At 49.4% G+C, this 25,268-nt stretch overlaps 1 protein-coding gene across 7 annotated transcripts in view; it reads left to right on the forward strand.

The window, feature by feature from the left end:
* Window positions 1-25,268, forward strand: part of cdh23 (cadherin-related 23) — an 815,609-nt gene that overhangs the window by 601,407 nt on the left and 188,934 nt on the right. For all 7 annotated transcript variants that reach the window (XM_072491426.1, XM_072491427.1, XM_072491428.1 and 4 more), the window contains one exon: window positions 10,593-10,820. In XM_072491426.1, the coding sequence (XP_072347527.1) occupies window positions 10,593-10,820 (228 nt within the window). The remainder of the gene's footprint in view (window positions 1-10,592; window positions 10,821-25,268) is intronic.

Consider the following 25,268-nt stretch of genomic DNA (forward strand, 5'->3'; position numbering starts at 1 on the left):
CATAGTACATTGTGCATCCTTTACACAATATTATAACAACACAAATAACAATGACCTATTTTATAAACAGAAAATTAATAAATAATAATTAACAAGAATGAAAACTAACCCTAATTGGCAACTGCCTTATCACAAGTAACACTCTCCAAAAATATAATTTAACAGTCCAATATATAATTATCTGTAGCAACGACCTATACATATTATACAGTATATATTAACAACCCTGAGAGTCCTTATGGTCCCCCCCCCCCCCCCCCCCCCACCCCAGCCACCCCCGATCCTGGGCTGCTGCTGCTGCCTTTTTTCCCATTCCATCTATCTTTCTGCGAGGTATTCGACGAACGGTTGCCACCGCCTGGTGAACCCTTGAGCCGACCCCCTTAGGACGAACTTAATCCGCTCGAGCTTTATAAACCCTGCCATGTCATTTATCAAGGTCTCCACCCCCGGGGGCTTGGCTTCTTTCCACATTAGCAATATCCTACGCCGGGCTACTAGGGACGCAAAGGCCAAAACATCGGCCTCTCTCGCCTCCTGAACTCCCGGCTCTTGTGCAACCCCAAATATAGCCAACCCCCAGCTTGGTTCGACCCGGACCCCTACTACTTTTGAAAGCACCTTTGTCACCCCCATCCAAAACCCCTGTAGTGCGGGGCATGACCAAAACATATGGGTATGATTCGCTGGGCTTCTCGAGCACCTCGCACACCTATCCTCCACCCCAAAAAATTTACTGAGCCGTGCTCCAGTCATATGCGCCCTGTGTAATACCTTAAACTGAATCAGGCTTAGCCTGGCACATGAGGACGACGAGTTTACCCTGCTTAGGGCATCTGCCCACAGCCCCTCCTCGATCTCCTCACCCAGCTCTTCTTCCCATTTCCCTTTTAGTTCATCTACCATAATCTCCCCTTCGTCCCTCATTTCCCTATATATATCTGACACCTTACCATCCCCCACCCATGTCTTTGAGATCACTCTGTCCTGCACCTCTTGTGTCGGGAGCTGCGGGAATTCCCTCACCTGTTGCCTCGCAAAAGCCCATCAGTTGCATATACCTGAATGCATTCCCTTGGGGCAACCCATATTTCTCGGTCAGCGCTCCCAGACTCGCGAACTTCCCATCCACAAACAGATCTTTCAGTTGCGTTATTCCTGCTCTTTGCCACATTCCATATCCCCCATCCATTCCCCCCGGGGCAAACCTATGGTTGTTTCTTATCGGGGACCCCCCCAAGGCTCCAGTCTTTCCCCTATGCCGTCTCCACTGTCCCCAAATCTTCAGCGTAGCCACCACCACCGGGCTTGTGGTGTAGTTCCTCGGTGAGAACGGCAATGGGGCTGTCACCATAGCCTGTAGGCTAGTCCCCCTACAGGACGACCTCTCTAATCTCTTCCACGCCGCTCCCTCCTCCTCTCCCATCCACTTACTCACCATTGAAATATTAGCGGCCCAATAATACTCACTTAGGCTCGGTAGTGCCAGCCCCCCCCCTATCCCTGATACGCTGTAAGAATCCCTTCCTCACTCTCGGGGTCTTCCCGGCCCACACAAAACCCATGATGCTCTTTTCGATCCTTTTAAAAAAAGCCTTCGTGATCACCACCGGGAGGCACTGAAACACAAAGAGGAATCTCGGGAGGACCACCATCTTAACCGCCTGCACCCTCCCTGCCAGTGACAGGGATACCATATCCCATCTCTTGAAATCCTCCTCCATTTGTTCCACCAACCGCGTTAAATTTAACCTATGCAATGTGCCCCAATTCTTGGCTATCTGGATCCCCAGGTAACGAAAGTCCCTTGTTACCTTCCTCAACGGTAGGTCCTCTATTTCTCTACTCTGCTCCCCTGGATGCACCACAAACAACTCACTTTTCCCCATGTTCAATTTGTACCCTGAAAAATCCCCAAACTCCCCAAGTATCCGCATTATTTCTGGCATCCCCTCCGCCGGGTCTGCCACATATAGTAACAAATCGTCCGCATACAAAGATACCCGGTGTTCTTCTCCTCCTCTAAGTACTCCCCTCCACTTCTTGGAACCCCTCAACGCTATCGCCAGGGGCTCAATCGCCAGTGCAAACAATAATGGGGACAGAGGGCATCCCTGCCTTGTCCCTCTATGGAGCCGAAAATATGCAGATCCCCGTCGATTCGTGACCACGCTCGCCATCGGGGCCCTATACAACAGCTGTACCCATCTAACATACCCCTCTCCAAAACCAAATCTCCTCAACACCTCCCACAAATAATCCCACTCCACTCTATCAAATGCTTTCTCGGCATCCATCGCCACTACTATCTCCGTTTCCCCCTCTGGTGGGGGCATCATCATTACCCCTAACAGCCTCCGTATATTCGTGTTCAGCTGTCTCCCCTTCACAAACCCAGTTTGGTCCTCGTGGACCACCCCCGGGACACATTCCTCTATTCTCATTGCCATTACCTTGGCCAGGATCTTGGCATCTACATTTAGGAGGGAAATAGGTCTATAGGACCCGCATTGTAGCGGGTCCTTTTCCTTCTTTAAGAGAAGCGATATCGTTGCTTCAGACATAGTTGGGGGCAGTTGTCCCCTTTCCTTTGCCTCATTAAAGGTCCTCGTCAATACCGGGGCGAGCAAGTCCACATATTTTCTATAGAATTCGACTGGGAATCCATCCGGTCCCGGGGCCTTTCCTGCCTGCATGCTCCTAATTCCTTTCACCACTTCTTCTACCTCGATCTGTGCTCCCAGTCCCACCCTTTCCTGCTCTTCCACCTTGGGAAATTCCAGCCGATCCAAAAAGCCCATCATTCTCTCCCTCCCATCCGGGGGTTGAGCTTCATATAATTTTTTATAAAATGTCTTGAACACTCCATTCACTCTCTCCGCTTCCCGCTCCATCTCTCCTTCCTCATCCCTCACTCCCCCTATTTCCCTCGCTGCTCCCCTTTTCCTCAATTGGTGTGCCAGCAACCTGCTCGCCTTCTCCCCATATTCGTACTGTACACCCTGTGCCTTCCTCCATTGTGCCTCTGCAGTGCCCGTAGTCAGCAAGTCAAATTCTACATGTAGCCTTTGCCTTTCCCTGTACAGTCCCTCCTCTGGTGCTTCCGCATATTGTCTGTCCACCCTCAAAAGTTCTTGCAACAACCGCTCCCGTTCCTTACTCTCCTGCTTCCCTTTATGTGCCCTTATTGATATCAGCTCCCCTCTAACCACCGCCTTCAACGCCTCCCAGACCACTCCCACCTGGACCTCCCCATTATCATTGAGTTCCAAGTACTTTTCAATGCACCCCCTCATCCTTAGACACACCCCCTCATCTGCCATTAGTCCCATGTCCATTCTCCAGGGTGGGCGCCCTCCTGTTTGCTCCCCTATCTCCAAGTCCACCCAGTGTGGAGCGTGATCCGAAATGGCTATAGCCGTATACTCCGTTCCCCTCACCTTCGGAATCAACGCCCTTCCCAGCACAAAAAAGTCTATTCGCGAGTAGACTTTATGGACATAGGAGAAAAACGAAAACTCCTTACTCCTAGGTCTGCTAAATCTCCACGGGTCTACACCTCCCATCTGCTCCATAAAATCTTTAAGTACCTTGGCTGCTGCCGGCCTCCTTCCAGTCCTGGACTTCGACCTATCCAGCCCTGGTTCCAACACTGTATTAAAATCTCCCCCTATTATCAGCTTTCCCATCTCTAGGTCCGGAATGCGTCCTAGCATCCGCCTCATAAAATTGGCATCATCCCAGTTCGGGGCATATACGTTTACCAAAACCACCGTCTCCCCCTGTAGTTTGCCACTCACCATCACCTATCTGCCCCCGTTATCCGCCACTATAGTCTTTGCCTCGAACATTACCCGCTTCCCCACTAATATAGCCACCCCCCTGTTTTTCGCATCTAGCCCCGAATGGAACACCTGCCCCACCCATCCTTTGCGTAGCCTAACCTGGTCTATCAGTTTCAGGTGCGTTTCCTGTAACATAACCACATCTGCCCTAAGTTTCTTAAGGTGTGCGAGTACCCGTGCCCTCTTTATCGGCCCGTTCAGCCCTCTCACGTTCCACGTGATCAGCCGGGTTGGGGGGCTTCCTACCCCCCCCCCCCCTTGTCGATTAGCCATCCCCTTTTTCCAGCTCCTCACCCGGTTCCCACGCAGCTGTATCTCCCCCAGGCAGTGCCCCCCCGCCCATCCCCTCCCATACCAGCTCCCCCCTCTCCCCAGCAGCAGCAACCCAGCAATTCCCCCTTCCCACCCACCCCGCAAGATCCCCCGCTAGCGTAATTACTCCCCCCATGTTGCTCCCAGAAGTCAGCAAACTCTGGCCGACCTCGGCTTCCCCCCGTGACCTCGGCTCGCACCGTGCGACGCCCCCTCCTTCCTGCTTCTCTATTCCCGCCATGATTATCATAGCGCGGGAACCAAGCCCGCGCTTCTCCCTTGGCCCCGCCCCCAATGGCCAACGCCCCATCTCCTCCACCTCCCCTCCTCCCCCCATCACCACCTGTGGAAGAGACAAAAGTTACCACATCGCAGGATTAGTACATAAAACTCCTCTTTCCCCCCCTTTTTAACCCCCCTCTTCGCCCCCCACATTCGCCCCACCACTTTGTTCAAACTTTCTTTTTAATAACCCGCTCATTCCAGTTTTTCTTCCACAATAAAAGTCCATGCCTCATCCGCCGTCTCAAAGTAGTGGTGCCTCCCTCGATATGTGACCCACAGTCTTGCCGGTTGCAGCATTCCAAATTTTATCTTCTTTTTATGAAGTACCGCCTTGGCCCGATTAAAGCTCGCCCTCCTTCTCGCCACCTCCGCACTCCAATCTTGATAAACGCGGATCACCGCGTTCTCCCAGTTTTCTTTGCCCATCTAAGGACCATTTCTTTATCCTTAAAACGGAGGAATCTCACCACTATGGCTCTGGGAATTTCTCCTGCTCTCAGTCCTCGCGCCATCGCTCGGTATGCTCCCTCCACCTCCAACGGACCCGCCGGGACCTCCGCTCCCATTAACGAGTGCAGCATCGTGCTCACATATGCCCCGACGTCCGCTCCCTCCACACCTTCAGGAAGACCAAGAATCCTCAGGTTGTTCCTCCTTACATTGTTCTCCAGTGCCTCCAACCTTTCCACACATCGTTTCTGATGTGCCTCATGCATCTCCGTCTTCACCACCAGGCCCTGTATGTCGTCCTCATTCTCGGCTGCCTTTGCCTTCACGACCCGAAGCTCCCGCTCCTGGGTCTTTTGTTCCTCCTTTAGCCCTTCGATCGCCTGTAGTATTGGGGCCAACAGCTCTTTCTTCATTTCCTTTTTGAGCTCTTCCACACAGCATTTCAAGAACTCTTGTTGTTCAGGGCCCCATGTTAAACTGCCACCTTCCGACGCCATCTTGGTTTTTGCTTGCCTTCCTTGCCGCTGTTCTAAAGGATCCACTGCAATCCGGCCACTTTCTCCTCCTTTTTTCATCCGTATCCAGGGGGGATTCCCTTCTGGTTTACCGCACAGTGTTTTTAGCCGTCAAAATTGCCGTTGGGGCTCCTATCAAGAGCCCAAAAGTCCATTTCACCGGGAGCTGCCGAAACGTGCGACTCAGCTGGTCATCGCCGCACCCGGAAGTCTCACTCCTCAATGTTGACGCTAAGTTGCTGGCGAAGGTGCTGGCTATGAGAATTGAGGACTGTGTCCAGGGGGTGGTTCATGAGGACCAGACGGGATTTGTGAAGGGTAGGCAGCTAAATACAAATGTGCGGAGGCTCCTCAAAGTGATTATGATGCCCTCGGTGGAGGGGGAAGCGGAGGTAGTGGCAGCTATGGACGCAGAGAAGGCCTTTGATCGGGTGGAGTGGGAGTATCTTTGGGAAGTGTTGCGGAGGTTTGGGTTCGGGAGAGGTTCATCAGTTGGGTCAGGCTGCTATATAGAGCCCCGCTGGCGAGTGTGGCTACGAACCGGCGGAGGTCGGATTACTTTCGGCTGTACCGGGGGACGAGGCAGGGGTGCCCCTTATCCCCCTTGTTGTTTGCACTGGCAATTGAGCCGTTGGCCATGGCACTGAGGGAGTCCAGGAAATGGAGGGGACTGGTCCGGGAGGGGAGAGGAACACTGGGTGTCGTTGTATGCCGATGACCTGTTGTTCTATGTTACGGATCCAGTGGAGGGGATGGTGGAGGTCATGCGGATCCTTAGGGAGTTTGGGGACTTTTCGGGGTATAAACTCAACGTAGGGAAGAGTGAGCTCTTTGTGGTGCACTCAGGGGACCAGGGAAGGGGGATAGACGAGCTACCGCTGAAGAGGGCGGAAAGGAGCTTTTGGTACCTGGGGATCCAAGTAGCTAGGAGTTGGGGGGCCCTGCACAAGCTCAATTTGATGTGGTTGGTGGAGCAGATGGAGGATGATTTTAAAAGATGGGATATGCTGGCACTCTCACTAGCAGGTAGGGTGCAGTCGGTCAAAATGACCGCGCTCGCAAGGTTTCTCTTTGTGTTCCAGTGCCTTCCCATTTTGATCCCCAAGGCCTTTTTCAAACGGGTAAGCAGGAGCATCATTGGATTTGTGTGGGCGAATAAGACCTCGAAGGTGAAGAGAGTGTTTCCGGAGCGTAGCAGGGACAGGGGACCCCCGCCCTTGGGCTGCTGCTGCTGTTGACCGCCTCCTAACGCTCCGCGGGATAGTCTAGGAACGGTTGCCACCGCCCAAGGAACCCTTGCACGGACCCTCGCAAGGCAAAGTTTATCCTCTCCAGCTTGATGAACCCTGCCATGTCATTGATCCAAGCTTCCACACTCGGGGGCTTCGCATCTTTCCATAGTACCAAAGGTTATATGGGATTGATGCTCGATCAATAGCTCCTGAGACGAAATTGGAGACAATTGAAGGCTTTATTGCACTAGATGTTTCCCCCAGCAGCGCAGGTACAGAATGCGGCTGCTGGGGAGACACAGGCTCTTATACTCCGCCTTACTGGGCGGAACCAGCAGGCAGGCTTCACCAATGAAATAGCAGTCTCAGGTACCTCCCACACCAATGGTCTTACAGCATTACTCAGGGTACCGTAATACCCCTAATACCGACTACCACAGGGATTATGGGGATAGGGTGAGGTGAGTGGGGCCGAATGGCCTCCTTCGGCATTGCAGGGATTCTATGATAACATCTGAGCCAGGCTGATGGATCATGGGGAAGGGTCTCTCTGCAGTGGCAAACAAGTAACACTTCCAAAGCATAACGGCCAAACACCACGACACTGAGAAATATTTACCACCTCAAACTCCAGCTTTGCTGCTTCTCAGGTTATTTCTCCGCAGCACAGCAGCTGTTTCCTTTTAATTTTAACATAAACGCAAACAGCATCTGCCTTCTCCAATTTCACACCTGATGAAAGAATTTCACACCCTTCTGCTCCAGACCAAAGATTCACACCTGATTGCCTTGTACCTACTTTGCAAATCTGTTTGCAACTTAGAATTATGCATGCATAAGAGGGCCGATTTTTTTTTTTTTTCCATTGATTATTTTTGATGAACAAATATCAAACTCTGTCCTTTATTTCAAGGTTGTTAACAATCCGTGCTGAATTTTGATGCAATCTACTGTGGAACCGACATAATTGGAATACAAATCAGAATGGGGAGCGTTGTTATTTGCATTCCCTTCTCCCGAAGCCAAGGAACGAAACAGAAAGACTGAGGGCTGGTGTATTAATTCCAGGAGACGCAGGATTATTCTCCAGCACCGATAAGGCCACAGTCACGACGTACACAACAAATGCCCCAGCCCCGGGACTATCAGGAACTGCCAATTCTGGGGGTCGATATTTAAGTGCCCGCTGGTGAGCCCTGTTTGATAGGCCTCATCTCGCTCAATACGGGAAGTCATATTCTCCCAAACCCAACAGGGATATCAATCAATGGTTTTCCCCCTTGGTCCTCGTGAGGATTATAGCAACTAGAATAGTTTCCTAGCTTTTTATTCACTTCTCTCGTGGGAGGAGGAGAGGTTTTCTTCACCCAAAGGGTTGTTAGTCTTTGGAACGGTCTATGGAACTGGCTCCATTGGTTAGCTAGGAAGTCGCTGGAGTGAGCTATGGCAATTCTAGCCCATCACGTCCCGCTCCATTCTCAACCCTTCTTTAAAAATTACCTTCACCAGGAATGACCCCACTCCTCCGATCGTCATCACACCCCACCCCCCACCACTCACTCCTTCAAAGCACTGACGATGCTCAAGGTATGGTACCTGGCTGCCCTCCTGCGATCAGGCCCCAGAAAACCTGGCCCCTGGTTAAAGAGGGAGGTCAAGGACGGCTTGAAGGAGGAGAGAGTGCAGCAGCAAAGGATGTAGTCACAAAGTCATTATTGGAGAGAGTGCAGAACAGATCAGGAGAATGGTTCCTGGGACGAGGGACTCCTGTTTTGAAGATAAATTGGAGAAATTAGGACAGTCTTTTTTCTTGGAGAAAAGAAGGCCGAGGTAAAGGTACACAGGTGCTCGAAATCATGAGGGGTCTGGACAGAGTAGACAGGTCAAAACTGTTCCCACTGGTGAACGGAACAAGAACGCGAGGGCACAGTTTTGAAGTAATTAGTGAAAGAAGCAATAATGGTATGAGGAACATTTTTGCACAATGAGTGGTTGGGGTCTGGAAGGCACTGTCAGAGAGTGTGGTGGAGTCAGGTTCAATCGAAAGAGGGCATTGGACTGTTATCTAAAGAGGAAGGATGTGCAGGGTTATGGGAAGAAGGCGGGAGAATGGAACTCGGAGTTGCTCATTTGCTGAGTGGGTGCGGACACGATGGGCCAAAATGGCCTCCTCCTCCGCCGTAATGATTCTGAGGTTATGGAGGCCATTGAGCTCCGTGAGTCCATTCCGGTAGATAGGAAAGACCTGTTTCCATTAGCGGAGAGGTCAAGTATCAGGGGGCATAGAGTTAAGGTGATTGGTGGAAGGATGAGAGGGGGCATGAAGAAAAGGGGGCCAGTTTCTTTTATTCCCTGGCTGGCACAGACGCGATGGGCGGAATGGCCTCTTTCTGTGCAGTAACTGTTCTGTGGCTTCTATGGATCATCCAAAAGGTTTTGCCAATTAGGCTTCTGACTCAAAGTTAAGGAAGGTCTGAGAAGATGAGGTATTAAAGAGTTTTTTTGTGTAAATTGGGAGGCCGGAGACTTCAGAGTGAGGTATCTGAATCCTTTGCCGCTGACGGAGAGAAGAGAGAGAAGGACAGACGGTTGACCAGCGCCAGAAAAGTTGAGGGGCATTTCGAGTGGGCGAATTTTCAGAGTTAAGAAGGGGCAAGGCACAGAGTATGTGAAGTCAAAGGAAAGGATTTTAAAATCAACGCCCTTGAGGATACATTGAGGTAGACAACTATGAAGATTGATGGAATCGATGGATGGTGTTTGGTTTGGGGATAAGTGTTCGAATTCTTCTCTTGGAAGTGGGCATTGCTGGCCAGGACAACATTTACTGCCCTTCCCTAATTGAACTGAATGGCTTGCTGGTCCCTTTCAGAGGTAAGTTAAAAGCCAACCCCATTGCTGTGGGTCTGGACCAGGTAGGGACGGCAGATTTCTTTCTCGAAAGGACATCAGGTATGTTTTTTACAACGCTTGTAATTACTGAGGTTTATTTCCAGATTTTATGAATTGCATTTAAATTGCACCAGCTGCTGTGGTGGGATTTGAACCCCTGTTCAAATGTGGAGCCTCTGGTTTACTAGTCCAGTGATGTTACCATAGGAACCAGGAGAAGGCCATGCAGCCTTTCCAGCCGGCCTATTGATCATGGTTGATCTATACCTCCGTTCCATTTAGCCTGCCTCTTATCCGTGTACCAGCTACCCTTACCCAACAGAAGTAAGTCCATCTCAACAGTAAAGTATTCAATTGATCGCTCATCAACTAACAACCTCTGGGGGAGAGAGTTTGCCCTTTCCCCTGAATGGCTGAGCTCTAATTTGAACATTGTGAAGCTTTCCGCATCTGAAAATAGTTTAGAATCCACAGAATCCCTACAAGTGCAGAAAGAGGCTATTCGGCCCATGGAGTCTACACTTACCCACCCGAAAGATCACTCCGCCTAAGCCCATTTCTCCCGCCCTCTCCCCATAACCTGACCTGCACATCCCTCGACACTACGGGGCAATTGATCATGGCCAACCCGCCCAACCTGCACACCGTTTGGACTGTGGGAGGAAACCGGAGCACCCGGAGGAAACCCACGCACACACGGGGAGAAGGTGCATACTGCGCACAGACAGTCACCCGAGGGTGGAATCGAACCCGGGTCCCTGGCGTTGTGAGGCAGCAGTGCTAACCACTGTGCCGCCGCTTCTGTGTGTCAACCCGAGCGAATCTTTGACCATTTTTCAAAACCCAATGAGATCTAAACCGAAGGGTCAAAAAAAACCAAAGCTAACACAACGTGTACTAATTTAACCCTTTTAACTCTGCTATTATTGATTGAAACTGTGTCCCCTCCACCCCAGCCCCATTATATCCTTCGCCTGATGCAATGATCCAAACTGAGCAGAGTCCTCCAGACCCCTGGCTTAACTCTCAGCTTCCTTTAACAGGGTTTGTGTATTTTTCAGAATGTCGGAGGAGGTACTGCGGTCACCAGAGTTCAAGCCACAGACATAGACACTGGCATTAATGCCGTGCTGTACTACTACATCACCCATGGCAATGAAGACCTCACCTTCAGAATCGACAGGCTGACAGGGGAGATTGTCACTCGTCCATCTCCTCCGGATAGAGAGAGGCAGGCTTCCTACCAGCTGCAAGTAACAGTGGAAGACGATGGGACCCCTTCGCTCTCGGTAAGCGTGCTTCTTCAATGATTCACTTCAATGTCTGTCCAGCAACAACGGCACAGAAGGAGGCCATTAAGCCCTGCATGCCTGTGCCGGCTCTTTGCTCACAAGCTACCCAATTAGAACGACTGGTTCAGCCTTTTAACAGCATCCTTATGAGAAGCAAAGCAACACTATGTCTGTGGTGTCGACTGCTCCTTGGCTCTCTCCCCACAACCCTGCAATCCTTTCCCATTTAGACAAATACCCAATTTTCTTTTGAATGTTATCATTCTACCATCCCCTCAACCGAACATCCCAGATCACAACAACTTGATGTGTTTTACAAAAAATGCCCGACAGCAGGTGGCAGTGGGTTAGTTAAAATAAGAGAGAGTTTAAATATCCCTGTGACTATCAGCCAGCAGCAAAGTTACATTTTGGTAGAAAGGAACTCAATCCTTGGCTTATACGAGAGCCATGGGTCAGGATTTTCCGACCCTGCGTCCAATGCCACCACGGGGAACAATTTCTCCCTATCTACTCCAATCAAAACCCCGAGCCCCATTTATGAAATTTCTTGCTGCCTTGTGCTCAGAGAGAGAGTAAACCCCGTCTTCTCCAGCCTGGCACAGGACGTGAAATCGGTGGCCGTGTCTGAGGCTGAAATGCAAACACAGCAACAGGAGGCTTGCGTAGTTCCTCTGATTCCCCCCTAGGTGGAGCAGCATCTTGAAAAGGGACCCAATTACCACCAAAAATTGCTCTGCTCCTCCCATGTCACGACCCGTGAAGCGAAACCATCTCTCCCTCCCTCAAACGCGGCTCCTGCTGCCTGATCTCAAAGTCGGGCGGGCGCACGGGCGATTGTTAATCAGTGGCGGGAGTTGGAACTTAAGTCAGGAGGGAAAGTTTTGGTTCATGATATATGGTTGGCAGTGCGGTGGCACAGTGGTTAGCACTGTGGCTTCACAGCGCCAGAGCCCCAGGTTCGAATCCCGGCTTGGGTCACTGTCTGAACAGAGTCTGAACGTTCTCCCCATGTCTGCGTGGGTTTCCTCCGGGTGCTCCGGTTTCCTCTCACAGTCCAAAGACGTGCAGGTTAGGTGGATTGGACATGCTAAATTGCCCTTAGTGTCCAAAAAGGTTTGGAGGAGTTATTGGGTTACGAGGATAGGATAGAAGTGAGGGCTTAAGTGGGTTGGTGCAGACTCGATGGGCCGAATGGCCTCCTTATGCACTGTATGTTTTATGTTCGAAAGCAACAGGTGAATAGCAGAGCGACAGTAGATGGGGGTGGGCTGGTAGAAATTAGACAAAACAAAAACAGAGTTGAAATATTCTTGGGAATATCAGCCAGTGGAAAACCTACGTTTTTGTAGAAAGGAACATAGCCCTTGGCTTATACGAGAGTTATGGGGCAGGATTTTCCCTGCCACCTGCAGCAGGGGTTCGCAGTTGGTGGGAATAGATGGTCCGCTGGCTGGAACAGCCGGAAAAGTCTGGCCATGGTGTTTAGGATTTGGAGAAAACCTCGCGTTGCTCATGATATCTGGCCTGTAATCAACTACACATTGGAAATCCCTTATCCGAAATGCTTGGAGCCAAGTGTGTAAGGGAATTGTACATGCGAGATGCACCTTGCGAACTGCATGTGTGCAGTGCGCGTTGGGAACTGCGCATGTGTGGCACACGTTGGGAACTACGCATGTGTAGAATGTTAGGAAATACGCATGTGAGGAATGTTGGGAACTGTGCCTGTGAGGAACGTTGGAACTGCGCATGCGTGTCGCGTATTGAGAACTGCCCATGTGAGTCGCGTGTTAGGAACTGTTCATGTGCGGAATGTTGGGAATTGCGTATCGTCCGGGAGCCTTGTGGGATTCCCACTCGTAGCATCAAAAAAGTGCGGTTTTCGGACTTTTCCGGTTTTCGGCATTTCGGATAAGGGATGCTCAACCTGTCCTACCGTTTTTATTTTCAATCATATATGCTTCAAAGTTTCCAATCAAAAGCTCTACAAACATTATCTTGTGACTTCTGGTACTTCTACCAATCCCATTAAACCTGTGTCTTCATGTTAGTGTCTCTACTGCCACAAGAAACCTCACACTTCATGATCTTCAACCCCGTTAACGAAATTTAATCTTAAATCTCCTGTGCTCCAAGGAATTCTCAGGAAATGTGGTTTTAATTTTCACGAACACGTACAGCAAAGTTTCCAATGAAGGAACCTTTTTAAAAATGTTGCTATTTTACCGATCGCTTCCCACAAGTCCGATGGTTGGGATTTGGGGAGTGTACGGCTGCCGGTAGAATTCCCCAACTCCTTGGTTTAATCAATTCTTGATATCACTTTAATATAAAAAAAAGTTTAAAGCACAGAACATTTTGTTCACCTCCTACTGTTTGTATTATTGTCTAATTTAGAGGATTAATAAATAGTAATTCATTTACGATGGATTTATTACTCATCATGTGACCGCCTCCCCCCTCCCAAACCCGTTCAGCCTTTTCTTCCCGGTCTCCAATATTCTTAAGTTTATAAATAGTTATTAATTATAAATATATAAATAGACTTTTAAAAAACAAAGTCCTTTTTAACTGCTCCTATGATTTTACTGGGTGTATGCCAGCAGTGTATAGGAGATTAATCTGTAATTGCTCGTGACCCCTGAAGGGTTGGCAACCTGTATAATTGGATGCTGCATCTCGAACTGGCATCATTGTGAGTCCGTGTCTATCACTCGGGGTGACTCTGAGAGACAAGGTGCCCATGAAACACGGGTCATACTTTCTTCCAGTCACACATCGGGGGGAAAAAAGTGAACAAACCTAATTTTGTACTGGCTACAGTTTTTACACTAGTGATAAGAACATAAGAACATAAGAACTAGGAGCAGGAGTAGGCCATCTGGCCCCTCGAGCCTGCTCCACCATTCAATGAGACCATGGCTGATCTTTTGTGGACTCAGCTCCACTTTCCGGCCCGAACACCATAACCCTTAATCCCTTTATTCTTTAGAAAGGCATCTATCTTTTTCTTAAAAACGTTTAAAGAAGGAGCCTCAACTGCTTCACTGGGCAAGGAATTCCAGAGATTCACAACCCTTTGGGTGAAGAAGTTCCTCCTACACTCCGTCCTAAATCTACCTCCCCTTATTTTGAGGCTATGCCCCCTAGTTCTGCTTTCCCCGACCAGTGGAAACAATCTGCCCGCATCTATCCTATCTATTCCCTTCATAATTTTATATGTCTCAATAAGATCCCCCCGCATCCTTCTAAACTCCAATGAGTACAGTCCCAGTCTACTCAACCTCTCGTCATAATCTAATCCCCTCAACTCTGGGATCAACCTAGTGAATCTCCTCTGCACTTCCTCCAGTGCCAATATGTCCTTTCTCAGGTGGTGTATATGGATTTCATGTGGTGTATATGGATTTCAGTAAAGTGTTTGATAAGGTTCCCCACGGTAGGCTATTGCAGAAAGTACGGAGGCTGGGGATTGAGGGTGATTTAGAGATGTAGATCAGAAATTGGCTAGCTGAAAGAAGACAGAGGGTGGTGATTGATGGGAAATGTTCAGAAAGGAGTTCAGTTAAAAGTGGCGTACCACAAGGATCTGTTCTGGGGCCGTTGCTGTTTGTCATTTTTATAAATGACCTAGAGGAGGGCGCAGAAGGGTGGGTGAGTAAATTTGCAGACGACACTAAAGTCGGTGGTGTTGTCGACAGTGCGGAAAGATGTTGCAGGTTACAGAGGGACATAGATAAGCTGCAGAGCTGGGCTGAGAGGTGGCAAATGGAGTTTAATGTAGAGAAGTATGAGGTGATTCACTTTGGAAGGAATAGCAGGAATGCGGAATATTTGGCTAATGGTAAAATTCTTGGAAGTGTGGATGAGCAGAGGGATCTCGGTGTCCATGTACATAGATCCCTGAAAGTTGCCACCCAGGTTGATAGGGTTGTGAAGAAGGCCTGTGGTGTGTTGGCCTTTATTGGTAGAGGGATTGAGTTCCGGAGTCATGAGGTCATGTTGCAGCTTTACAAAACTCTGGTACGGCTGCATTTGGAGTATTGCGTACAGTTCTGGTCACCTCATTATAGGAAGGATGTGGAAGCTTTGGAACGGGTGCAGAGGAGATTTACCAGGATGTTGCCTGGTATGGAGGGAAAATCTTATGAGGAAAGGCTGATGGACTTGAGGTTGTTTTCGTTAGAGAGAAGAAGGTTCAGAGGAGAATTAATAGAGGCATACAAAATGATCAGAGGGTTAGATAGGGTGGACAGTGAGAGCCTTCTCCCGCGGATGGAAATGGCAAGCACGAGGGGACATAGCCTTAAACTGAGATATAGGACAGAGGTCAGAGGTAGGTTCTTTACGCAAAGAGTGGTGAGGCCGTGGAATGCCCTACCTGCAACAGTAGTGAACTCGCCAACATTGAGGGCATTTAAAAGTTTATTGGATAAGCATACGGATGATAATGGCATGGTGTAGGTTAGATGGCTTTTGTTTTTTGACTTCCCATGTCGGTGCAACATCGTGGGCCGAAGGGCCTGTACTGCGCTGTATCGTTCTATGTTCTATGTTCTAGGTAAGGAGACCAAAACTGAACACAATACTCCAGATGCAGCCTCACCAACACCCTATACAATTGCACCATAACCTCAGTAGTCTTGAACTCCATCCCTCTAGCAATGAAAGACAAAACTCAATTAGCCTTCTTAATCACCTGTTGCACCTGCACACCAACTTTTTGCGACTCGTGCACCAGCACACCCAGGTCCCTCTGCACAGCAGCATGTTTTAACATCTTACCGTTTAAATAATAATCCATTCTGCTGTTATTCCTCCCAAAATGGATAGCCTCACACTTGGCAACATGGAATTCCATCTGCCAGACCCTAGCCCATTCACCTAACCTATCCAAATCCTTCTGCAGACTTCCGGTATCCTCTGCACTTTTTGCTTTACCACTCATCTTAGTGTCATCTGCAAAACTTTGACACATTGCACTTGGTCCCCAACTCCAATTCGTCTATGTAAATTGTGAACAACTGCGGGCCCAACACTGATCCTTGCGGGACCCCACTAGTTACAGGTTGCCAACCAGAGAAACACCCATTTATCCCCACTCTCTGCTTTCTGTTAGTTAACCAATCCTCTACCCATGCTACCACTTTAACCTCAATGCCATGCATCTTTAGTTTATGCAGCAACCTTTTGTGTGGCACCTTGTCAAAAGCTTTCTGGAAATCCAGATATACCACATCCATTGGCTCCCCGTTATCTACTGCACTGGTAACGTCCTCAAAAAATTCTACCAAATTAGTCAGACACGACCTGCCCTTTGCAAACCCATGCTGTGTCTGCCCAATGGGACAATTTCCCTCCAGGTGCCCCGCTATTTCCTCCTTAATGATAGATTCCAGCATTTTCCCTACAACCGAAGTTAAGCTTACCGGCCTATAATTACCCGCTTTCTGCCGACCTTTTTTAAACCGTGGTGTCACGTTTGCTACTTTCCAATCCTCTGGGACCACCCCAGAGTCTAGTGAATTTTGATAAATTATCACTAGTGCGTTTACAATTTCCCTAGCCATCTCTTTTAACACTCTGGTATGCATCCCATCAGGGCCAGGAGACTTGTCTACCTTTAGCCCCATTAGCTTGCCCAATACTGCCTCTTTAGTGATTACAATCATCTCAAGGTTCTCACCTATCATACCTTTATTTCCATCAGTAGCTGGCATGTTATTTGTGTCCTCCACTGTGAAGACTGACCCAAAAAACCTGTTCAGCTCCTCAGCCATTTCCCCATCTCCTATTATTAAATCTCCCTTCTCATCTTCCAAAGGACCAATATTCACCTTAGCCACTCTTTTTTGTCTTATATATTTGTAGAAGCTTTTACTATCTGCTTTTATGTTCTGAGCCAGTTTACTTTCATAGTCTACCTTACTCTTCTTTATGGCTTTTTTAGTAGCTTTCTGTTGTCCCCTAAAGACTTCCCAGTCCTCTAGTCTCCCACTAATTTTTGCCACTTTGTATGTTTTTTCCTTCAATTTGATACTCTCCCTCACCTCCTTAGATATCCACGGTCGATTTTTCCCCTTTCTACCATCTTTCTTTTTTGTCGGTATGAACCTTTCCTGAACACTGAAAGATCGCTCGGAAGGTTCTCCACTGTTCCTCAACTGCTTCACCATGAAGTCTTTGCTCCCAGTCAACCTTAGCTAGTTCTTCTCTCATCCCATTGTAATCGCCTTTGTTTAAGCACAAAACACTAGTGTTTGATTTTACCTTGTCATCCTCCAACTGTATTTTAAATTCCACCATATTGTGGTCGCTCCTTCCAAGAGGATCCCGAACTATGAGATCATTAATCAATCCTGCCTCATTACACAGGGCCAGATCTAGGACCGCTTGTTCCCTTGTAGGTTCCATTAGATACTGTTCCAGGAAATTATCCCGGGCACATTCTATAAACTCCTCCTCAAGGCTGCCTTTACCAACCTGGTTAAACCAATCGATATGCAGATTAAAATCTCCCATGATAACCGCTGTACCATTTCTACATGCATCCGTTATTTCTTTGCTTATTGCCTGCCCTACCATCCTGTTACTATTTGGTGGCCTATAGACTACTCCTATCAGTGACTTTTTCGCCTTACTATTCCTGATTTCCACCCAAATTGATTCAACCTTGTACTCCATAGCACCAATATCATCCCTTACTATTGCCCGGATGCCATCCTTAAACAACAAAGCTACACCACCGCCCTTACCGTCCATTCTATCCTTTCGTATAGTCTGATACCCTTGGATATTTAACTCCCAGTCGTGACCATCTTTTAACCATGTTTCAGTAATGGCCACTAAATCATAGTCATTCACGATGATTTGCGCCATCAACTCATTCACCTTATTCCGTATACTACGAGCATTCAGGTAAAGTACACTTATGCTGTTTTTTATGTCTTTGTTATGAATCCTAACACCTTGATCAGTAACTTTTCGCAAATTATTTTTCCTCTTACCCTTTCTCCTAATTTTCCTTGTCTTTGAACCCATATCTCTACATAATAACCTGTCATGTAACCTGCTACCTTGATCTCCATTAACCATTATATTGTCCATAGCTTTACACTTCCCTTCCCCCCCCCCCCAACTTGCTAGTTTAAAGTCCTTGTGACCAACCTATTTATCCTATTCGCTAGAACACTGGTCCCAGAATGGTTCAGGTGAAGACCGTCCCAACGGTACAGGTCCCTCCTGCCCCAGTACTGATGCCAATGCCCCATGAAATGGAATCCCTCTTTCCCGCACCACTTCTTTAGCCACGTGTTAACTTCTCTAATTTTCTCAACCCTATGCCAATTGGCACGTGGCTCGGGTAGTAATCCAGAGATTATAACCCTGGAGGACCTGTTCTTTAATTTAGTCCCCAGTGTTTGATAATCCCCAAACAGGTCCTCTTTCCTAGTCTTACCTATGTTGTTAGTCCCAACGTGGACCACAACACCTGGATCCTCCCCCTCCCTCTCCAAAATCCTTTCAAGCCGATCAGAGATGTCCCTCACCCTGGCACCGGGCAGACAACATACCATGCGGGACTCTCGATCTGGCTTACAAAGGATGCCATCAATCCCCCTAATTATAGAATCCCCTACAACTACCACTTGTCTTTTTGCTCCCCCCTCTTGAATGGCTTCCTGTATCATGGTGCAGTGGTCAGTCAACGCATCCTCCCTACAGCCCTCTTCCTCATCCACACAGGGAGCAAGTACCTCATACCTGTTGGACAAGGTCAAGGTCTGAGGCTCCTCAACTCCTAAACTCAGGATCCCCCTACCTGCCTCCCTTGCAGTCACACCACTCTGTCGCTGACCACTGTCCGAATTAACAGTACTTATTCTATGTGATGGATATCTATTTCGTAGTTCGTGTTAATATTTTAGAGATGATTTTTTAGTTCTGGGTAGATTGTTGTGAAGGTAAGGTAACCAAAATGCTGGACTTCAGAGCTTGCAAGAACACCTGAAAGAAAATGGCAGTTCAGAAGGTTAACATATTTTTGTTAAATGATCAAAATAGAAGAGATTAAGCCATAAAACAGCAGGTGTGCTAACTTAGCTGGAGAACTGGAGACACGACATCTACACTGTGTGCCATGAAGTGCAGTCCAGAGATGTTTTCTTTTGGGAATTAGAGCTAAATTAATTTAAAGGTATTCAGTGAACTTTGAAAGGCTGACTTGGAGATGCATGAAATTTAAGAAGGGCCTCTGGGTTCAATTTATTGGTATGTTTGTTGGGAGAGGGGTTTCGTTGCAGTTTAGACCTCAAATGGTTTGCAGCTCACAGAGAAGTCCTGGAAGCTGTAAGGCTGTGGGTGGTTAGGGCTTGGCCAGATCCTGGGGAACTGAGAAAGTAGCAAATGTGATTGGTTCCATGCCAAGGAGTTGGGACACAGAAGCCCTGGGAGCCATTTATTGCATCATTGCAGCCGGTACACTGTAGTTCAAAGAAACCCAGACGCAGTGAGAGTTAGTGAGGCTAGCGGTCCATGAAAGAGTTGGAAGTGTTCCAGTAATTAGTTCAGCTTTGTGAATCCAGCAGTATGCAGTCTCAGGAGCGGGATGTGAACCATGGGGGAGGTGTGCAGTCACCTGAAGCAGTCCAAACCGGAGCGGCTGTTGAGTGCCTTGGTGTGGTGTGTCAGATCACAGATTACCTATTAATTCATATTTACCTCATGTTATTTCCGAATGTTAGTGTACAAGATAGATATTGGTCGATTGTTTCGCCGTCGGTAGCAGAGTTTCCGGTGCAGAGGAGAATCTCGCATCAGGCAAAAAACGGGATTGGCACCAGCGTTGCCCTGCTCCAGTCCCCTACGGGCGATGATATCGCGGAGGCCCCCATATCAGAGACCCCCCCCATATCTGAGACCCCCCCCATATCTGAGACCCCCCCATATCTGAGACCCCCCCATATCTGAGACCCCCCCCCATATCTGAGACCCCCCCATATCTGAGACCCCCCCATATCTGAGACCCCCCCCCATATCTGAGACCCCCCCATATCTGAGACCCCCCCCATATCTGAGACCTCCCCATATCTGAAACCCCCCCCCCCCCACATCGGAGACCTCCCCACATCGGAGACCTCCCCACATCGGAGACCTCCCCACATCGGAGGCCCCCCCACATCGGAGGCCCCCCCACATCGGAGGCCCCCCCACATCGGAGGCCCCCCCACATCGGAGGCCCCCCCCACATCGGAGGCCCCCCCACATCGGAGGCCCCCCCACATCGGAGGCCCCCCCACATCGGAGGCCCCCCACATCGGAGGCCCCCCCCACATCGGAGGCCCCCCCACATCGGAGGCCCCCCCCACATCGGAGGCCCCCCCCACATCGGAGGCCCCCCCATATCGGAGGCCCCCCCATATCGGAGGCCCCCCATATCGGAGGCCCCCCATATCGGAGGCCCCCCATATCGGAGGCCCCCCATATCGGAGGCCCCCCATATCGGAGGCCCCCCCCACATCGGAGGCCCCCCCCACATCGGAGGCCCCCCCACATCGGAGGCCCCCCACATCGGAGGCCCCCCCCACATCGGAGGCCCCCCCCACATCGGAGGCCCCCCCCACATCGGAGGCCCCCCCCACATCGGAGGCCCCCACACATCGGAGGCCCCCACACATCGGAGGCCCCCCCCATATCGGAGGCCCCCCCATATCGGAGGCCCCCCCATATCGGAGGCCCCCCCCATATCGGAGGCCCCCCATATCGGAGGCCCCCCCATATCGGAGGCCCCCCCATATCGGAGGCCCCCCCATATCGGAGGCCCCCCATATCGGAGGCCCCCCATATCGGAGGCCCCCCATATCGGAGGCCCCCCCATATCGGAGGCCCCCCCATATCGGAGGCCCCCCCATATCGGAGGCCCCCCCTTATCGGAGGCCCCCCCTTATCGGAGGCCCCCCCATATCGGAGGCCTCCCCCATATCGGAGACCGCCCCCCATATCGGAGACCGCCCCCCATATCGGAGACCGCCCCCCCATATCGGAGACCGCCCCCCATATCGGAGACCGCCCCCCATATCGGAGACCGCCCCCCATATCAGAGACCGCCCCCCCATATCAGAGACCGCCCCCCATATCAGAGACCGCCCCCCATATCAGAGACCGCCCCCCCATATCAGAGACCCCCCCCATATCAGAGACCCCCCCCATATCAGAGACCGCCCCCCATATCAGAGACCGCCCCCCATATCAGAGACCGCCCCCCCATATCAGAGACCGCCCCCCCATATCAGAGACCGCCCCCCATATCAGAGATCCCCCCTATCAGTGACCCCTCCCATATCAGATCAGAGACCCCCCCCCCATATCAGATCAGAGACCCCTCTCTTATCAGATCAGAGACCCCCCCCCATATCAGATCAGAGACCCCCCCAACGTCAAGAGAGGTTCAACCTGCAAATCGCTGAATTTAACTCAAATCCACATTGGCAGGATTTCTTGAAGCACATGCAATGGATCAAGTCATGGACTAGACACTAGACATATCTCGGTGTTTCCTAATCGAACAGTTGTATGGGGAATAAATTGATATGGAGACGAGACCGATTCAGGTGAAACATCACAGACCTGAAACCTTCTCTTCCTCTTTCCACCGAGGGTGCCTGACCTGCTGGCTACAGGGTAGGTGGTGCACAGAGGTATTGCCACTGGACTAGTAATGCAGAGACCCCGGGCAAGGCTCTGGGGGCCTGGGTTCACATTCCGCCATCTGCAGATGGTGAAATTTGAGTTCAATATAAATCTGGAATTAAAATTCTAACGATGACCGTGAAACACTTGTGGATGGTGTGACCCATCCGATTCACTCATGTCCTTTCGGCAAGGAATTTCTGCCTTCCTTGCTTACTTGCGACTCCAGACCCAATGTCCCTCTCAAGGGAAATTAGGGATGGGCTAATTCTTTTTAAAACCTGCTTGAACATTTCCGGCATTTTCAGCTTCAGATTTCTAGCATCTTGCGTATTTTGCGTTTCGATTGGGTTATATGGGATTTGCTTACAAATGGGTGAGTTTGCATCAGAGTATCTGGGAAGCTCAGTAGATTTAGAACCTTTCTCGTTGCTGGCTATTCATTGTGCTATATCAGTACATTTGACACATACTGTTAGCTGTGTCATAGCAGGTGCAATGTTGGACGAGGCAAAACAAAGATAGTTCCGTTACTTGGTGACTTGGTGAATGCTTTGGATCTTGCACAATCTGATGGCGTTTCGAAACATCCTGAAATCTATTTAAATGCCTGTTACCCGCAGGAGTCATGTGTAGGAGACCGCTGGGTGAATTTAGAATTGCTCATGACACCGAAAGAGGCCATTCGGCCTATTGAGTCCATGCTGGTTCTCCATTGAACAATCCAGTCTGTCCCAACACCCCCGCTTGATCCCTATAACCCTGCCGGTTCAGCCCATTGTGCATCACATTGTTTGTTGGCAATAATGACATCGGCCAGAGATTGACTGCAGTGGTGGGTTTGCTCGCAAACAACGTTCATTGGAGTTTCTTCTTCATTACCTTTGACACTGCAGTATATTCGCAGTACACGATTTGCTGACTTGGTGATCCAATCAGGGTGCAGTGATGGCAATCTTGTATCTGGGACCTTCTGAACATAGCGGCCGTTGATTTACCCCCAACCCCCCGAACCCATGGACGAATGAGATTGGGAAAAGACCAAAGCCAAAAAGGAAGCTGGGTGAATGAGAGTCCAGAGGAGGATAAAGACCGAGCCAAACACAAGAGAGCAAGAAAGAAAACCGATTAAAAAGAGACCAAAGACCGTCAGAAAGGAAGAGTGAGTTTTTTTGGCAGAAGAAGTGTATTTGTAACCCAGGTGTTGCGAGGAATCTCTGCATCGGTCTTTTAGATGTTGATGAGTGCACGGCATATTTGATGAATATTTGTGGGTGGCACAGTGGTTAGCACTGCTGCCTCACAGCGCCATGGTCCCAGGTTCAATTCCAGCCTCGCGTGATTTTCTGTGTGGAGTCTGCACGTTCTCCCCGTGTCTGTGTGGGATTCGGCCGGGTGCTCCTGTTTCCTCCCACAGTCCAAAGATGTGCAGGTTAGATGGATTGGCCATGCTAAATTGCCCCTAGGTGGGGTTGTGGGGATAGGGTGGGTAATTGGGCTAGATAGGGTGCACTTTCAGAGGGTCGGTGCAGACTTGATGGGCCGAATGGCCTCCTTCTGCACTGTATTCTATAATTCTGGCGAACCAGCGGGCTAATTTATTGTCGTCACGAGCAATGGAATTCACCATTGGTGGCCCAGGACAATAGGAATCGCTGAAAGAACGATGGACCATAGTTCATCCTCTACAAATCTGGCGACATGACTTAGCAATTGGAATTAATGACAATCATAGCAATCAGTCTTTGGTCTACAACAGACCCAGTGGTGGGGACGTTAAGGACCCATTGCTCCAATGTCACCTAATCCTCTCCGGCATGCTGCACTTGCCCCACGTCAAGTCCCAAACTACTCAAATACCGCATTTCCTTCCTGGTAGAAATCTTATTGAATTTGCATTTTGAATGAGTGACGCCTTCCCCACTCTACGTCTGAGTGGTGAAACGGCTTTTCATCCTGAAAATGATGGTCTTCTAACACCAAGAGGCGTGTGGATGGCAGGACAACACACAGATACTTCCAAGGCAGGCGAAAGGAATAAAGAAAATCTCCAGGAACAATTCATTACCTGTTGGAGTGAGAGTCCACAGCTTTGTTGGTCTCTTTGGGAGCCTCCAATGTTGAATGACATGTCAGGACCATGAGCAGGTCATTACTAAGGCCCTCTGTGACATGAATCACCAGCCTTGAATGACTGCAGTGGAAAGGAATCCTCATCAACACTAAATCTAACAATTCCAAGCTTATAATTCTGAACATTGGGAAACCTCCAGGAGAGAATGAAGATTTATTGGCTTTTGTGAGGCTAACGGAATGGTGATATAAGCCAATCCAGTTGGAGAACCTGTGGGTAGCACAGTGGTTAGCACAGTTGCTTCACAGCTCCAGGGTCCCAGGTTCGATTCCCGGCTTGGGTCACTGTCTGTGCAGAGTCTGCACGTCCTCCCCGTGTCTGCATCGGTTTCCTCCGGGTGCTCCGGTTTCCTCCCACAATCCAAAGATGTGCCGGTTAGGTGGATTGGCCATACTAAATTGCCCTCAGTGTCCAAAAAGGTTGGGTGGGGTCACTGGGTTACGTGGATAGGGTGGATGTGTGGGCTTGGGTCGGGTGCTCTTTCCTAGGGCTGGTGCAGACTTGATGGGCCGAATGGTCTTCTTCTGCACTGTAAATTCTATGACCTGACAAACGGCGACCTTGCTTACTCCACAAATTCCTAGATTTCTTTGTCAAGGATGAATAATGACAAGTGCCATCGATGCACTGACCTAATGAAGCAATGTCCCACTAATTCTAGCCTAACATCTATTTTGTACACTAACAGACCCTTTTTATGCCATTCTAATTCTTTCTGTCTTCCTCTCGTTGTTTGTCTTTCACTCCTCAGTGCGACTTTCACAATTCAATATTGCTGAAAAGAGAGATGTGTTGCTGAAACTTTTCATTTTGCATTCAACAGGACAAATGCAAGAATGCCAAATTTCAAACAATCGTAACGGGGGGGAAAAGGGGTGTTCGCCAATCAGAATTGACTTGTCAATCAATCATCGCCTTTATACAATTGCCCATTTCCCTTTCTATATGCTTCCCATTATTATGCCTCCCACACACTCTTTGTTTGTTTTCCTATCCGTGACTTTTTTACCCTGACTCTGGCTGTTAGTAAAAGTGCTTCTTTCCTTGATGTAACTAAAAACAGGAAGGTTCTTTGTAATACTGACAAGTACAGGGAATTGAACTACCTGTAATAGCAGGAGCGTGTAATACATTTTAATCGCCACCTTTACAATAACCAATAGCTTGCTCCATTCCCCCAATTATACACAGGTACCCGTGGTAAGTGTGGACGGTGTTAGGGGTGGAGGCCGGATTATAGCTCAGTCAATTTAAAATCACCATGGAGTGGCACAATGGTTAGCACTGCTGCCTTAATAGTGCCAGCGGCCCGGGTTCGATTCTGACCTCCGGTGCCTGTCTATGTGGAGTGTGCACGTTCTCCCCGTGCCTGCGTGGGTTTCCTCCGGGTGCTCCGGTTTCCTCCACAATACAAAGTTGTGCAGGTTAGGTGGACTGGGCGTGCTAAATTGCCCCTTAGTGTCCAAAAGGTTGGGTGGGGTTACAGAAATAGGACGGGTAGGGTGATCTTTCGAAGGATTGGTGAAGACTCGATCGGCCGAATGGCCTCCTTCTGCACTGTGGGCATTCTATGATCATGAAAAAGTGAAAAACGCTCGCCCAGTCCATCATTCCTCTCC

The sequence above is a fragment of the Scyliorhinus torazame genome, chromosome 28 (assembly GCF_047496885.1).
Source record: "Scyliorhinus torazame isolate Kashiwa2021f chromosome 28, sScyTor2.1, whole genome shotgun sequence".
Classification (NCBI taxonomy): Eukaryota; Metazoa; Chordata; class Chondrichthyes; order Carcharhiniformes; family Scyliorhinidae; genus Scyliorhinus; species Scyliorhinus torazame.